Below are 18,347 nucleotides of genomic sequence, written 5' to 3' on the forward strand. Positions count from 1 at the left end.
TTTTGTGACCATTTTCTGAAAACACATTTAATTGATGTACTGTAATTGATGTAAACAAGGAAATACGAGACATCATTTATTTACAGGTCTAACATTTTATTTGCGAAAGTTTTAACTGCAAAGCAAAAAGATATTCACAAGCAGAAAAAAAGAAAAATGCATATCCTAAAAAATGCACTCTCCTGCACCAGTAAAACACGTAATGAACTTGGACCCTTTGATAACTGGTGGATAATGCTTGTTTTTGTGTTGGTCTCAGCTGCACTTGCAGCCATAGCTAAAGGTAAAAATCATTCTATCTGCTACATTTCATGATTTCTTATTTTTTTTGTAATTTCCTTATCAGAAGTTTTTAGCAGTAATGTTAACCAAGACTTCTAGCTGGTGTAAATGATGATACATTTAGCTTTACATCAATTATAAATGCAATAACATTTTATGTTTCTGACAACACAATTCATGGTTAAAAAAAAAAAAAAAAAGGAAAAAAAAGCACTTTAAAGTATTATGTCAGTTCACAAAGTATCTTGATTTTGACCCAAAATGCAATAGGCATTTCAGTCATTCAGTTTAGTTTTAAACATACCCCTTTCTATCACAATGATCCTGTTTGCACATAATACTGTACATGAGTGTTTTGTGTAAATAAATTGCCAGTACTGTTCTTTGCAGAACACAGTAAAAATATAAAATAGTTAAACACTTTAGATAAACTTTGCACATGGAACATTTTTCCACTTTTTTCAAATGGAAAGTGTTGATACTCTATTCTATCTTCTCTATGTTTTAGTGATGTGCGGCTTACGCTTTGGTGTCCGGCTGCTCTATTACTTCATCCAGCTCCTTCACAAAGTTCCTAAGAGCATCTAGGCAACGCTGTTTGATCTCCAGCAGGTTTTTGTCTAGTGGCGCTTGCAGCATTTTATCCAAGCTGGGCTCTTTTTCCACCAGCATATTCACCACCGTGCGAAACGTCTCACAGTCCTGTCTGTAATGCTGTAAACAAAACAATCACATCAGGAATGTCATTATGCATGCAATATCATGACACAACAAATAAAAAACTAAACTAAACTAAATCAAAGCCACATTATAAAGACATAATAAATTGTTCTATCTGAATGTTATAACTGTGCCCTTATCTTAAAGGGGTGATTTGTAAGAAGGATAGCTGCAAGAATGAAAAGAAAGTCTAAAAGGCAGAAGTGAATCCTGTTCTGATGTGTCATTTGGAAACAGTGGCACTAAGAAGGAAGCTGAGCTGAGGTGGTAGAGTTGAAGATGCTCAGGTTTATACTGGGAGAGACCAGGATAGACAGATTAGAAATATCAGAGGGACAGCTCAGGTCGAGCAGCTTGGAGACAAAATAGAGACACAAGTCTGGTTTGAACAAGTGAGGAGGAGGCATAGTGGATATATTGTGCAAAGGATGTTGAATATGGAGCTGCCAAGAAGGAGGAAAAGAGGAAGGTTTATAGATGTAATGAAGGAGGACATGGAAGGGTTGATGTGACAGAAGAGGATGCTAGCGATAGGATGAGATTGAGACAGTTTTTTGCTGTGGTGAGTAGTAAAAAAAAATTAATATTATAGTCTTTGATTCTTTTTTTTTCTTGTTGCCTCTTCAAAATAAAATCTTGAGTCTTTTGGCTTTAAAAGCAACAGATCTTTTTTTTTTTTTTTTTCAAATTACAAGAAAAGCAAAGGATGTCGTTTGGATGTGTAGTTACACAATGAAATCAATTAGAACTAAACCTAAGTAGGTTTTCATACATGTAACATGTATACTTTATGTAACTTTATGTAACATGTATACTCTTGAAATTAATAATTAAGTCCCAGGTTGAGTTAGTAAGTGCAACATAAATATAAACATAAATAATTTGTTCGTTATGCACATAAAACAGAGTAAAACTGTGTATGTACAAAAACAGAATACACTTGAAATGTACTGATGTATTTATAAGCCGTCTGAGCAGAAATGATTAAGTAACTAACCTCAAATACAGAGTGAACACTGACAGTTGTTTAAATTATAGTCTAACTACTGTGCTCATGGATACCTGTGAACTTAATGAACCCACTTTTCCCGTATTCATCACATAGGTGTGTGAATGTGAACCTACATTCGTGCACGTCGGCTTATAACAAAATGGACATGAGGTGTCAGATTATGTTAACTGGACTGCAGCATTCTTTCACACCACATTGCAACAAGCTCTCATGTCCCATAGAGATTTTACTGCCGACCCAAAACAGCTATTAAGTTCTTTATTGGAGTCCCAGGTGCAAGCTGACAACATCTTTATCACCTGAGGGAAAATGGCAAAATGCAAGGCCTTTCACTGACTCTGCACAGAGGTTTAGGGCTACACCAGCCTGTTAAGGAGGACTATGGGACATCAGAGTCTTCCAGAGTTCAGCCGCAATTACATCTACAATCAAGGTCACTGGAGAACTTGAAACAGCCACTCTGCAGGTGATCAAGCAGCAAATATATATCAAAATAAAGCCAGTGCAAAAAAAAAAATTATATCATTTCTAGCTAGTTTTCAATTTTTTTGGTTATCTCAACTATTGATAACAACTTGATCAAACAGAAGACAGTCCTTGCTCAGTTTTGCACATGTCTGGAGACATGACCTACTTCTTCAAAGTAATGACTTAATTAAACAGTCTCAGCATCCTTATGTTAGAAGTACTACTTATCTGTGTCATGTTCAGACCACAAAGCCATTTTAAGACTGTGGGGTGTGCAGGCATTAGTTGCTGAACTAAAATTAGCCAACTGTATCGCATCTACTATGATCAGTCTGTTAAAATACAATAAAACACACACCATCAGCTTTGCTAGCTTTGAAAAGAAAAAACGTTGCCTGTCAACTTAAATCAGTGTCCGTGCTTAAACAGAAAGTGAGGTTAACCGGTTAAACACTATATTCCAGGGTTCTGTCAGTCCTGGGGAAATTAAAAACCACAGCTGCTGTTTCTTTGCCTAGATACATATCATGTAATGTCAGGCTAACTCAAAATTGTGTATCCATCAGTCAGAAGCATTTAGAAATTTACTGCCATAACCTAACCTTACCCGCTGAGAATTTAATAAAAGTTATAAGTGTCTCCAATATGTAATTTGCTAAATCTTTTCACTGTCATTATTGTAAATCTAGAATATTTTAAAAAATATAAATTTACCACAGTCAAAATCTGAGAGGGAGTTGAGCCGGGTGGGGCTTTAAACACACGGGAAAGGTCAAAGAAACAAGAATAACATTCACTCCTGAACAATATGGATGGAAACAGATCACCACATGGGAGCCATTTACTGTGTTTTCAAGCAAAAGAGGCTACTGAGCGAACCTGTTAGAGAGGGAAAAAAATCCCAGGTGCTGGGTCTGGTTAAAACGTTATGTGAAAATTACACACAAAACTTGGAGAGTGAAAATGAACGGTCTTCATTGTACGGTATGCTGTTCTTGATAATTACAATTAAGTTAAAAAACTGCCTCCAGCCTCTTTAGTTATCCTTTTTATATCATTCCTCTCTCACTTCACAGCTGAACCAGCCACAGCATGTTCAGATGCCTAATTCTCGCTTATTTGTTCATTCTCGCATCTTTAACACACCTTCTTCACTTTAGACCATTTGAAACAAGGCTAAAGGAAAAATGAATCAAATATTAGGTGAGTAAATAACTATTATGAATGAATGTTGATGCAATATAGGTTATTATCACTGTATTTCAATATGCATTATACACATACACACAAAGGGAAGGCTGTTTAGAATGAATCTGACAGAAATATCCCAGACTGTGGGAGATGTTTGGACTGCGGCGGATGTCTTAATGTCTGCAGATCATGTCATGTGAAATTTGCAACCCCACATAATGATAGACTTCAGCGCGACCACAAGGAAGTGAGCGACTCACGACACGTGTGGCCACTAAGCTGAGGGTCAGCTTCATACAGCAACGCGTGGGCCCCTTTTCTCTGTCGACCTACAAAACCATTTGTCCTTCTAACAGTTGCAACTATTTTCTACTAACAAATTTATCTCCTAAGAAAAGATCTGTCCTTCTTGAACATTTGCACAAAGTAAATATCATTTAGAAAAAAAGCCTGGTCCAAATGTGAGAGGAAACATGGGCTAAGTGAGACACAAACATGTGGTATAATGCCCAACGCACCAATCCCACCCCTTTAATCGCCTTCGGGTTGATTTTGTTTGCCATCTTTCAAAACAAAACCATGTCTGAGCTCTTCCCAAGTTACAGCCTTTCTTGGCAGTAATTACATTTTCACTTCATTATATCCCACAGACACTGTTTTACATGCTTGAAAGAATCAAAACAGACTTGAGAATGCTTCATTTGCTTCATTTTTCTGAAGGATTAACAACCAATGTATATATACAACATACTGAACAACTGTGGGGAGACTATTATTTCTATAAGAAATGTTTCTATTTCGCATGAACTAATAGGAAGTGTGTTTCTGACCTCAGCATGCTCTTAATGTTGTGAGTAAAGGTTGCGGTGAGGTTCTGCCTAAGTTCCTTCTCTGGAGTGGGAGCTATGGGCTGATTTTTAAGCCTGATACTACGGGCCCACACAGGACGGACCGGAGCCCCAGGAGAAATGGCAACACTAGGGGCCTTAAGGAGGAGCCTTAAAAAGCAGGCTTCTGCCCAAATCGGATGTTTGTGGAGGTCCAGATTGTGAACATACTGACAGGAGTGTGCAGTGGAATAGTGTGTGGGGGCTGGGAAGTAAAGGCTTGGAGTGAAATTATACATACGGCTCTCACATGGACGTTTAGTGAGGCTCTGTTCAAATGAGCACTGATGCAGGCAGGGGTCCTGCATAATAAGGGAAGTAGGGTAATGACTTGAGGGCTGGTACACATTAGGGGATATTAAAAGAGCCATTTTAATCACTCAAGCTGCAAACCGGACCTCTCAATGGAGGGGCTAATAGTTGAAATGGATATGTTTCATTTGGGCTGATTGAGATGATGAATGTACTTCTCTGAAAATCACTCCCAGGCACTTAGCTATGGTGTGATATTGAAATATGGATGTTTTCTAAGTTTCTACTCTGTTGTTGTTATTTTACATGTTCAGACTTGTTCTGTGGTCACTTTAAAGAATAATAAACTGATCCTCTGCCAATCTGTTGCAACAGAAAAAAAAGAGAAGGAGTTATGCACTTTTAACTTAATGTTCACACACTCAGACTCTGATGGATGCAACTTGGTGTCCAGTATTTTGCTCAAGGATACTTCGACATGCAGGTTGGAGAATCCAGGGTTCGAACCACCAACCTTCTGATAAGCAGATTACCCACTCTACCTCCCAGGCCATTGCCTCCCTATGATGCCTTCAGACAGTATGTTATAAGCTCTTGGGATGCAATGAGTCACTGCATTAAATCTATTTGTGACTGAATGAGCCTCGTGCAGGGATGTCCACAAATGATTAAAACTTGTAGAAAAAGCTCATTTTGAAACGACAAACATTTTTATAAAAAGAACACATTTTTTTAACCAGTGTATTGACTCAGTGGCCCGTCTCTGCTTGCTACCTGATCGGCTCATTTCGGCATTCCTTCAGAGTGACCGAGCACTATGTGGTTTTGACTGCGCCTGTGGCAGATGTTACAGTAAAGGCGCAGTTGAGGTTGCTGCCTCTCACCACGTCTTTAAATGGCAGGGTAAGCATGTGTGTGCTAATGCCAAGAGATGTACCACACTGTGTGTGGGCCGCCTGCATCCTGCAGGGCAATTCCTGCACTGCTTTAACTGGAATAGATAAGTAGTACTGTAGTGTAAAGTGATGAAGGGGATGGAAAAAGTGCAACTCCAAATAGCAGGCCGCGAGAGGCATCGCAAACTGAGGTGCTAAGCATTTTTCTGCTTACTCATCCTCTTTTTCTACAAGAAAAAAATGATTCTCACATATAAGCTACAACAAGCCGAGGCATAGCTTGTACTTATTGCTCCATGACTTACAGTGATACATAAAGTCAAGTTAAAAGGGCTGATCAACCCCCAAGATCATGGTGAGGCTCAAACATGTATAGCAACAGGCCACCGCACATTGAGGTGAACCTATTAGCATGTCCCAGCTAAAAAAGGTGGTTCAATACGTTTGGTATTTAATAACTTAAGACATCAGCTTAGTTTCTTTCCTGAACCTGTGCCTATGTCCTCTGTAACTGGCTGATCTGAGTGGTGTATAAGTCAGTCATGAGTCGGCCTAAAAAAAAGTGAGAGAAACGAGTTACAATGAGGCGAGTCTGAAGGTTTCACTGGCCAACAGGCGGTTCAGTATCCTGAAACAATACGCAATTAAGCTAATTTCTCTAGTTTCATGTAAAATCTCAGAAATATAATCTCACCTTTTTAAGGTCAAAAAGATTTTAGTTGATGTCGTATTAAAGACCCAGTGATATTATGAATGAATAATGAAGGGTCAGCCTGAGCAAAGAGCCATATAGGCAGTTGTGGTTACCCTTAGTTATATTATCCAAAGCAACATATAAAGAAAAGTGAATTCACAGAAGGTAGACAGTTTCATGGAGGAAATCTTACTACCGTCTCAATTTCCAGAGCCTTCGCCTTAATGGCCTCCAACCGGCGAGCCTTGATGTCCTGCTCTGGTGTCAGCTTTGGCTCCATGCTGGCAGCCGCCGCCTCTTCCGACTCCGCTGCAGATGCTGAAGTTTTTTCCTGGCGGGTCAAAGGTTAAGGGGTTAGAGCCGAGGGCACCGCGTTTAGAAACTGGCTCTGATTTCAAAGTCTTTCAAATGGAGACAACTTTGCTCTCTTACAGGTGTTGAGTTCTTGTTTTCGTGTGTGTCTAATTATGCATGCCACATGTCAACAGTAAACAGAAATGAGGTTACCAGACAGGGTATATCGCTCTGATTACAGAGATAACCTAAAGGAAACCCAACCTTAATGTCCGTGAACCAAAGAGCAAATTTTGCTTATTATTTTTACAGTAACATGCTGATGGATTTTTGCACAATGACCACAAATGTTATACAATATGTTTCACCCATAATAATCCAGATGCACACTTTTTGAGTTTTCTGTTAACTGAATTGAAATCAATTACCAAGGAAACTTATTATATTTATGTAAACGTATTACTAAAATCATCATTTATATATTCTTTATCCTCCTTATCTGAGTAATGCATTCTTAAGATTGACAGGATTTATGTTTCATTAACGCATTCACAGAACTTTCATTTGGCTCAATGTCCAAGATAAACCAAAAGAATATGTAGATCGTAATGGATATAAATTGTGAAGGATTACAGAGCAAGCCCCAAATGCAAATATTTCCCTCTTCTGTATTTGCAATGCAATAGTGCAAGTGATATTCTGTAACATCTTGTCATAGCTTGCGTTACCTGCACTTTTTCCAGCTGTTACCACATTTGTCAGTGCATTCAGTTTAAGAGAACAACTATTTGAATCTTCTTAAAAATGTTGCTTTTACCTTTGAAGATGCTGAACTGTGAGGAGACCCTTCCACAGAGCTGCTGGGAGTCTGGCTTGTCACCAGATTGGGTTTATCTGTAGAGAAAAGTAAAATTAGAGTAAGAAAATAAGCAGATAAGCATCCTGAGATAACTATCATACATCTGACTAATGTTACACAGAGGGACCCAAAAAATACATGCAAGTACCCATAAATACATGATTTAAAATCTGTTTTTTGTTGTTGTTTAATGTTCTTTTTCTAAAGACACCGAACTCTCCCTACTACAATGCCCAATAATGGTAAAATACCACAAAATATTTCTAAAAGATATCCTGGAGGAAAATTTGTTTTTAGAGTGAGACATGAGACAGTACCTCACTTATCACAGTGAACAATTTACCACAGCCTTATGAAGCAGCTGAAAAGTATAAGTCAGTTTTTTTAATACTCCCTTGTTGGAGCCTCCTACACAATAGTGGTCATGGAGTTCAGCTGTGCCTAAACTGAAATATTGCCGTCTTTGGCTCCAGTGTGTCTAGAAAAAACAAACAAAAAAACAAATAGAAGCTATCTGTTTATTGTAATGAAGGAAACTTCTCATTTTGATTTAATTGATCTGAGATGAAAGTTAAATGGTGTTTTGCTGTGGGACTATGGAGTCTCCAGATGGCACCAACTTTCACTGCAAAAAGGTTAGATACTGCGATAATGTTGCTCAGAGCAAACAGAAAAACTACAGTGTGAAAGTCAAGCGCTTATAATAATAATGAACCATGTTAAAGGCACAGCTAGTTATAACAGCCTAAAGCTATTGTAGGCTATTACACACTCTTACATGAGCACCAGTCTGCCATAATCCATATGCAGTTTAATGTTATAACTGTTCATATAAAAACACAGCACAAACATACATGTAATGGAAGTAGTTTAATGCAGAATAGCTCTCATTTTTAGACTCACAGCCAAATGCTACATAAAGGGAGTGTACTTGTATTGCTTATTTCAGAATGTGAGAAAATTTGTCATATGTACCCGACAACAATTGACTGTAAAAACGTACTTGAACTAAACCTTTTGTGTTCATGACAAAGCCCAGTGTGCCCTATAATCAAACTCCCTTTTTGAGTACTTTGCTGTGCTGCTCTAATTAACATCCCAGATGGTAGTGGAGCAGGGAGGTGCATCTGTTTTCTCACTGTTTTATTACATTTTCAAAGGGCTGTAGAACATGAAGCTCGGCTTTTAACACATAAATACATTTAAGCCTCTCAGAAATCAAAGAAGTGGAGAAATTATTGTCCACACTTCTTACTTTAAATTAATAACTCTGCTTGTGTCAGATCTCTTTAAAACATTCATAAATTTCGCTGACTCAGCACTGAAAATGACATTTCTGAAGCCTATAAAAGTCACAAAAGTGACACTGAGTAAAATGACACACCCAGTGTGATTCTGAAGACAGTTTTAAGCTAGTGTATTTAATACATTCGTACTAAAAAAGAGGTCAGGGTAGAGCCAAAGCCAAACCACCCCAAGCTAAGGGTACCCTTTTCCCAGCCTCTGAAAGTGTGTTTGGTGTTAGCCTAATTACCACCCTAACATTTTTCAGCACACCCTGACCCCACACATTACACACCACCTCTGAAAAACAGATGTTTCACCTGAAGTGGCTTAATTTGTTCAGACATTTTAATTATCTTTGTAAAATTGGGAGTGATTTCTAGTTTCACTACAAAGAATATAACAGTTGCACAGAAAGTGCTGTATTAGGTAAGGCAATTTCACAACTCTCGACCTATCAATGGGCTTTTAGGTTTTTCTCATGCAAAATCAAAGAATGTGCTTTGTTATTAGACGTCCTACTATCTGCTGCCACACCGGGTCACACAATCAAGTTCAACTTTTAGGTCTGATTTATCAAAGTGGAAAACAGAGGAGAAGAATTGATGTTGGACTATACACATAAAGTGGACTATGAGAAAGAGTTCAAATGCAAGTGTGACAAGGAACAACCTGTGATCATCCATGTGAATATCAAGGTATTGTTTTCATAGACTGACCCTTGGTGACCAGTTCCCTCTCTACACACTTCCTTTGGCATCTTTTAGCTAATCCCGCTGTGAATCTGTATGCGGGCATTATCAAAATCATTAAAATGAGCTATTTGGCATCCTCAGAGGATTTAACACTTACGCTTTTGCTGTCCCTGCTGATACGTGTAGCTTTTGTCCCCATCAGGAGAGAAGTTCCTGTTTTTGATGTTTGATCCAGAACGAACAGTCGGCTGGCCTTCTCTTCTTCCAGGAGAGCGATCCCGCACGATAACCGTAGGCTGAGGGTTCCTGTACTCATCATGGTCCTTTCTATGGAGAGCAAACTAATGCCATAAATACTGGCAACCAAACAAACTGCTTACTGTATGCATATAAAGGGATTACACAAAAGGCAAACTGGATTTCTCTTTATATAACTGATTGTAATGTATCCCACAAGGATATCCCAGATTGTGCTCATCTGGACGTAGCACTTGGATAACAAAAGAAGCCACTTGGATGAGTGACAAAATGTTTTTCCAACTGACAATGTTACATCCAGATGAACAGAATCGACTTTCTGTGGTTTCCTTATCTGAATAACTGAACATGCATCAAGACTGGACCGTAATTCATATTTCAAATTCAAGCTTTGTTTGCAAACAGTTAAGAGGATGTCAACACCCAGAAAGGCATGTGAGGGCACTGACTTGGCTTTTCTGTCGCGCACTGACCTTTGAGTAGGGCCTCCCCGACCTCTGTTGCGAAAATGGTGTCCTCGACCACTCTTTCTAAGACAGAACACAACAGAAAAAAAGTCAGATTTAAGCACTAGCGAATGAAGCAGTTTAGTTAGAAGCACATTTAAAGTAATCTATGAAAGTTGAGTTCAAAATGCTATTTTAGTTACGATTGCTGGTATTAAAAACAAATGTGCAGGTTATTCATCAGTGACTCCGTCAGATTGGTGATGGAAGCAGGAAAACTAATGAAAAAGACTTGAAAGACTCCGTGGGGTACTGATAAATTTCTGGAACTAAGGCAATCTTGGCAAAAGCAACTGTTGGCTGGAAAATGGACTGATTATGGTCTTCCCTCACTATGATCTGTCCTCAATTTCATGCAGCCTGTAGCTACGGCAAGAACGCACTGACACTAAATCTGTTCTTTATTTACCATTAAATCCAATTTCAGAGCATTTTTGCAACATTTGATAGCTCCAGCATAATTAAATCACCATAGTTCCTTACACATCGACTTCACAATTCTCCAAACTCAAAGCTTGTGTTCAAATAACCTCCAGAGGTATAAACAATTTAAAGGCACCTGGCTGTCACGACCTCTGCTTGAACCCAATCCTCATCTCAAACAAAAAGCAGGTCTAACAAGGCCTCAAACTTTTACGACTCATGGCCTGTTTGAAGTAGCAGACTTAGCATGCCATTTGCCAAACACTAACTGTCATTTTATGCAGTCCAAAACAAACATTAAAGGTAGAAAAAAAGCTTGTGTATCTTATTTAGAAGTCAGAAAACAACAAAAGAGAGTAAAGCGTTTATCAGACATGCGCTCACAGACAAATGACATACATTCAAAGGTTCATGTCTGCACATGAGTGCTCTTCATTCTTATAGTCAAGAGTTAAATGTATAATTTCCAGTAAGTAATAATAGTAATTTGTATATTTATCCACGCAGACAACTTTTAATTTAGAGAGTGACTAATTAGTGCCTGAGCTGTGTCTTTATTCCCCGTCTGCATGAGTCCTGCTCGGTCTTACGGAGCAAAGAGTACCTAGAGTTTATATCTTGTGCTGGGATTGTAAGAGTAATTTTACATTTGTCAGCTTGGCCTTGTTAGTAACCTTTACATAAAATGAATCTGACTTCCAGCTCTTTGGTAATGATAAAATGACTCAAAAAAATGAGCTGTACCTTGGCAGAACAACCAGAAGCATAAACTTTCTCTAAACTAAACACTTCATTTACACAGTTCTGATTGTGGAGCAATATTACACCAGTGCTGCTGAGGAACTGACAGAACTCTTGGCTATGCATTGTGACACAAATAGGATCAATACTGAAATTTTTAGTCATTGCAATCTTTGTTTAAAATACCCTCCTTTTCTACTCACAGAAAACATCTGACAGATCCAAAGTTCACGTAAAGGCTCAGTAATTACACAAGCAAGTCAAATTAAATGGGCGTCTTTGTAATTTTACAGTTAAACAGTACAGAATTCCTTCTTTAGTTGTTGTGCAGTGGGTGAGACTGATATAAGTGGGGAATCTGGTAACTAACTGTGAAAATATTCACTTGATTTTAAAGTATTTTTTCATTAATCAAAAACTATAGATTTAGTTTAGAATTACACAGAAAGCAAGTTGTACTACATACTGTATGACCACTCTGTGCATTCTGGGTTTTTACAATTTTACCGAAATGCCTCATTTTAAGGTTCATCTACAATGTCACTGTCAGCATTTTACAAGTTATGATAAATCTAACGTGGCAATCCAGCAGTGTCAGCATGAAAAAAACAGAAGGGGCAAATTTAAAAATGTGATATATGAGCTTACAATTTAAGCTGGCAAAATGCTTTTTTAATGCCAGGCATTCCTTCACAAGCTTTAAATAATATGCACCTAACAGAATTACTGCATCATACATATTCAAGATTAAACGACAACCTGAAATTATCTAATATTCATTTTAACTTTAGAAAAATAAGGCCAGAAATTAAATAAGACGTGCTGCTCAGAGTGTCAGAGTGCCTGAGACATGTATGTGTATATGGGTGGGTGTGTGTGTGTGTGTGTGTGTGTGTGTGTGTGTGTTTGGGTGGGTGGGTGTTTAACTGTGGACGGAGTGTCCAGCTGTTTTTCCTCTCAGGGTGGGGTTGTCTGACTTAGTGAGTAGACACTAGTGGCCTTTGTCCCCTTCTGTAGCCTGGTATGACTCCTTGAAAGTGAGGCTTGGGCCTATAAACTGGTGGTATGTCGAAGTGGCCAACGAGAAAAGAGTGTCTGCTGATGTAGCTGCTAAGAAACCACTTTTAAGGAAAAGCAATAAGCAGAAGAGATTTGTTTGGGCCAAGAAACACAAAGAAAGGACATTAGACCAGGGGAAATCTGTGCTTTAATCTTATAAGTCCAAATTTGAAATCTTTAGCTCTACCCACTGTGTCTTTGTGCGACGCAGAAAAGGTGAAGGGATGGTCTCTACATGCATGGTTTCCACCATGAAATATGGAAGAGGAGGTGTGATGGTGTGGGGGTGCTTTGCTGACGACACTGATGGGGATTTATTCAAAACTGAAGGTACACTGAACCAGCACGGCTACTACAGGATCCTGCAGTAATACGCCATCCCATCCGGTTTACGTTTAGTTGGGCCATCGTTTATTTTTCAACAGGACAATTACCCCAAACACACCTCCAAGCTGTGTAGGGCTGTTTGACCAAGTAGGAAAGTGATGGAGTATTGCACCAGATGTGCTGGCCTTCACAGTCACCTGACCTAAACCCCATCAAGATGGTTTGGGATGAGATGGACCGCAGAGTGAAGGCAAAAGGGCCAACAAGTGCTCAGCGTCTCTGGGAACTCCTTCAAGACTCTTCGAAAACCATTTCAGATGACTGCCTCATGAAGCTCATCAAGAGAATGCCAAGGGTGTGCAAAGCAGAAATCAAAGCAAAGTGTGGCTATTTTCAAGAAACTTTTTTGATGTTTTTCAAACTTTTTGTTTGCTGCATAATTCCATATGTGTTCATTCACAGTTTTGATCCCTTCAGTTAGAATCTACAAAGTAAACAGTCATGTAAATAAAGAAAAACCATGAAATGAGAAGGTGTGTCCAAACTTTTGATTGAGCTTACTTTTTAAAAGACAGAACTCTGCCACCATCTAGTGGTCAATAGAATGTATTACACAAAGAATTCATCAGAGTTGAGATCTGACACAAAGTAATGGACATGAAATATAAAAAGCAAAAATTGTTGACAAATTGAATACCTTAAAAAAACAAAAAGAATGAACATACTACCTTGAGCTTAACTGATGCCTCAAATCATCTCTGCTATAACACTGCTGAGAATACGATGCCTCCTGAAAAAATAAAAAATAAAAATCACAATTTCAGTAACTTTAATGGCGAAAGGCCACAAATGCAGATTTAACACAACACAGATTCAGGCTTCTGAACCACACTTGCAAATCAAGCTTATCGTACACTTTGGTGGGGAGAGGAATTTCTATGGAAATTGCCAAAGTTGAGATTTTCATCAAAGCATCGTTGATCGTTCACTGGATAACTGCCGTCATCAGAATAGCCTCTTCCATCATGGTAATCACGAGGACCTCCATACCACGGGTCATCATTAAATCTTCTGTCTAATTCCACTCCCGGCCGTGGCATATGGGACCTCTTTTCGACAATATTTACAACCCGCTGAACTGTCACCTGAAATAACAGCACAACACATTTGACATTTCAGAGCATACTATCCTTAATACAGCATCGAATAGAATAACAGAAACATGTCTAAAATTTCTGAGTGTCAAAAGACTTGGAAAGAACACTGACCTCCTAAAAAGTGGTCAAATACTCATCAACACACTATATACTGTGTCTACAAGTAGGGGTGGGCGATATAAACGATATACGATAGAAACGATATAGATTTGGCCAACGATAGAGATTTTGACTATATCGCTCTATCGCGATAGCGCATGTTGATGATGTCATCAAGCTGCGCCTGTTTTGGTAGAAAGTATCACGGCGGCTACAACCATTATCATCAGTAAATTATGTTCTCCTGACTGAAGTTTGGCCCGTGTATAGCATCCTGCTATGCGATTGCATTTGTCCCTAACCACCAGAATCCCTCACGTTAACTTTTATTGAGTGGAAAAAAAGTTGCCGTTCATCCTCCAGCTTCACTGTGCTAATGTTATGCTAACATAGCTGTGTCGCTAGCAATCGCGTAGCACAACATTATATACCAGGTAGTCTAACTTCGGTAACCCTGCAAACGCCACTGCTGTTTAGTTTTCTGTCTTCATTTATGTTGGAAGTGGTAGCAGAGCTGTACGTTTTAATTAGTTTCAAAAATCTCTCAGTCAGAACATGGTATGAAATGTTTAGGTATAAACTAGCGAGCTAACTTCCTGTTAACTTCTAACTCCGTTAAATTTAATAAATTCTGTTTTCATGGATGCATGGATGTTAAACTTAATTGTTACACCCGATAAAGCAGCAACGCTGATGATTTAATTAAAGATGAAAGAATTTAGACTGTTTTTAACTCTGTGTTCGTTTGACTTTGGGACCTGAAGGGGACGGAGTTTTGGACCCAGATTACTCCTCACTACGGCAGCCGTAATGCTCTGACAATCCATCAAGCAGTCCATCAGCAGGCTTACCAAAGTTGTACTAAAACATTTTTTAACAGATTTCTACACGCCAAAATCGGTTCAAGGTCAGTAAGCACAACCAGAATTCATACATAAGGCACACTCTGGATTTTTGAGAAAATTTAAGGATTTTAAGTGTGCCTTATAGTGTGGAAAATACGTTATACAGAAGAAAAGAATATATCGTGATATATATCGTTATCGCACATGCTTCAAATTATATCGCGATATGAATTTTAGGCCATATCGCCCAGCCCTATCTACAAGACTATAGTAATGATAACATCATAACACCAAAGATTTCTACTAATAAAATTCTTTTCACTAAATACAAATGAATTAGTCATGAAAAGCACATCCTCTCACCTCTCTTCCATCCACTGGTAAGAAGTGTTCTTCATATGCTTCTCTAATAAATGATTTTCGGCCATGTCGATATGCCACTGCAAAAAAACAACAACAAAAAAACATTTAAAAAAGGATTAAATAGCTGTTTATCAATATAGACGCTATTATAACATTGCTCTACAGTCAGCCAAAATAAAGACAACGTTTTAAAGAATGATCTTAATACATCAATGATCTCTCGTCATCAGAGATATTCTACTCTTTATGTAAGGCAGGGAAAAAAAGGTTTGATGATTACACACACGATTCTTTCACTACTCCTCTTAAACTCAGGGAACCCAGCCTGTAGACAAACCTTATCAGGTAGTGTGATATGAACAGGATATAGAAAACTGAAATGGATGCCTGATGATCTCTCAAACTATTCTAGCTAGAAAAACTACACTAGAAAAAAACTTCACTTCATGGTGTTTTGTGAGTTCTCAAAAGTGATGTTCTTGGCACAGACATCATTTTAAGCAGACTCTACAATATATGTCTGAAAATCACACATATAAACATTTAGGGTGGTTATAGCTCAGGAGGCAGACCGGGTCTTCTGCTAATCAAAACATTGGTGAAAATAGGCTTTAAAGTCTAGACTGATTCATGCAAATGTTCATTACTTATGGATTAGATTTTATGGTTTTTATGACCAAAGGGATGACTTATCACATAATGAGAATTTGTATAGGCATGAACTGCTGAAGCCTGCAGCTGCCATGCACAAGTGTCTCTCTTGTCTTCTCTCTTGTCTTTTTTTAAGACTAGAGTGCTTAAATCCAGAGATCTGATGGCTTTAAATCACAACTTGATGTTTGGCAAAATCCCATCTCATCAAACTAGAGGAAATAACGAAGGCATGTAAGTCAACATAGGGTGGCACTGTAAGTACTCTGGGATAGAACCCCAAGCTCAGCTCGAGCCTTTTGTGTGTGGAGTTTGCCTGCTCCCCCTTTACACCGGTATCCTGCCACAGTCAAAAGTCATCTGTTAAGTTAATTAGAGATTAGTAAATGTGGATCTTAGAGTGTTTTGTTATCTGTAAATCTGTGTTAGTCCTATTATGCCTGGTGACCTGTTCAGAGTGTCCCCTGCCTCTCATCCTCTGTCAGCTGGGACAGGCTCCAACCACCAGTGAATTGGTCAAGGGTTTGATAAGAGTTTAAGAAAACGGATGAGCGTCTACACAGACAGAGACAAATGAATCCATCCTTGGAAACTTAAGAGATTGAGAAACACATAACAATATATCGCAGTCTCAAATGAACTTGCTCAGGGCACTGAACACAGTAGAAGAGCCAAAAACGTTCCCTTATGAGCTCAGATCTGTATTATAATGTACCAGTAACGCACCGAAAAGTTGGTATATTCACTTACTGCCAAAAGAATGTTTTTGGTTCTCCGTCTGGTATTTTCAAGATGTTTCAGTAGCGAAAGATGAACCTGTAAGAAAGAAAAAAGTATTTAGGGAAAGCAAACCATGCGTGACCACATCATAAGGCCATTTCTGTTAAATACTAAATACGTGACTCTGCCAGTTTTTGTATCATGCTGCTCTAAATCAAGGACATAGCTGTTTTACCTATGTTATTACCAATGCTAGCTAGCTAAGCTAACACATGAGGCGAGGTCTTCAGAAACTCACCAAGTAGTGATTTCTATGTCTCTCACCGCGACGTCCACATTATAGAATCCTCCTATCGCAAAAAGGCTCCCATAAATAAATACAAATTATACGAGAGTCCAAACTATTCAAAAGTAAAACCAAAACAACCCCAGCAACACTGCAAAGCAGCACCCTGCACTGATTCTTATTTTCTATTTTGAACGAATTTAATAACAACTTTCATGCCATCTCATAGCGCCACCTAGCGCGCCGGAGTATACAAATCAGAATACAATTTACGTTATATACAGTACAATAAGCCTAGTCCTACATGATAACCGTCTTTAATGGTCATTGATTTGTTTTATTCTTAAACTCTATGCAATGTTTAATAAGAAAAATCATTTAAGCTATATTTTTGACTAAAATAAGACTAAACCAAACCTGTGACTAAAGAGTGTTTACTTAAAATGATACTACCCTTCCTTGAGTTTAAAACAGCTCCTCTTCTTACAGTAACCTCCAAAATCTCATCCTTACCAAACTCTTATATTTGTTGTTGCAAATATAACCTTCAGGACCCTACTTTCAATTAACTCTTCATTTTCATTTCATTTTCGTTTCATTGTTTTTTGAAAAGGGTTGTAAGTGTAAATGTGGATAAGTCCTAATGTTCTCAAGGAAACAACTTTTTGTTTTGTTTTTTAACTCTGAAAGAGGGGTCAATGGAGGTCTCCCCTCATTTGTTATTATAATCACTTTTTTTAAGTGTTGAGTTTTGAAGAAACTACTGAGATGTACATCTGAAATAACGTTTATTATTGTGTTGCTGCAGGAAACAAAATACGAGATGTATTACTTCACTTCGATGCAGCTGCTTTCATTTTGCCTTTTTTTTTTAAATGTTTTTTTTTATTAGTTGTGCGCATTGACTTTGCAGACTGGACGTGTGAAAAATGAAATACGAAATCAGTACAGTAACATAAACATTTGCAAATACAGTAAATAGATAAGTAAAACAGACATTTACGAAAATGCACACTTATTTTGCCGACATAAAATTATCATAGAGGATAGAGATCATATTTTACTAGGGTTTGTGCGTGTGCGGAGCTCACGGGCACGTCACTGCAACCCCCCCTGGCTTCTGCTCCGCAGCTGCTGAGTGACCCCTCATCTGGGGCTCTCCTCAGCTCTTTCTGGGATAGTGGCGCGGCTGCCCCTCTGTTGGTCTTCCTTGGTCTCTTGTGTTCTGGGGGCCTCTGGATGTCTGGAGTTTTGATCTCCTCCATACCTGCTTCGTGCCCTGGAGGACGGGGCAGTGGCCCCCACACCCTCTAGCAGATCATTACATGAAGGAACCTTTTAAAAACAAGCGCGTTCATGCTCACATGTGTACACACGG

General features: G+C 38.6%; 1 protein-coding gene across 1 annotated transcript; it reads right to left on the reverse strand.

The window, feature by feature from the left end:
• Window positions 1-87: 87 nt before the first annotated feature.
• On the reverse strand, window positions 88-17,143 carry LOC134632332 (periphilin-1-like). Its single transcript, XM_063481011.1, has 10 exons — window positions 16,982-17,143; window positions 16,714-16,779; window positions 15,313-15,389; window positions 13,763-13,993; window positions 13,577-13,638; window positions 10,266-10,322; window positions 9,692-9,861; window positions 7,514-7,590; window positions 6,599-6,733; window positions 88-996 (listed from the first exon to the last, which is right to left on the reverse strand). Coding segments are annotated over exons 2-10 (1,005 nt in total). The 5' UTR covers window positions 16,715-16,779; window positions 16,982-17,143; the 3' UTR covers window positions 88-801.
• Between the last annotated feature and the right edge of the window lie 1,204 nt (window positions 17,144-18,347).

This window comes from Pelmatolapia mariae, linkage group LG7 (genome assembly GCF_036321145.2).
Source record: "Pelmatolapia mariae isolate MD_Pm_ZW linkage group LG7, Pm_UMD_F_2, whole genome shotgun sequence".
NCBI lineage: Eukaryota > Metazoa > Chordata > Actinopteri > Cichliformes > Cichlidae > Pelmatolapia > Pelmatolapia mariae.

Excerpts from the sequence above, each read along its gene's own strand:
- LOC134632332 (XM_063481011.1), bottom strand. Across the intron at positions 13,639-13,762 it reads ATTCCTCTCCCCACCAAAGT|GAGGCATCGTATTCTCAGCA; the intron begins GTACGATAAGCT and ends TTATTTTTTCAG. Across the intron at positions 7,591-9,691 it reads TCAGCAGGGACAGCAAAAGC|ATAAACCCAATCTGGTGACA; the intron begins GTAAGTGTTAAA and ends TTTTCTCTACAG.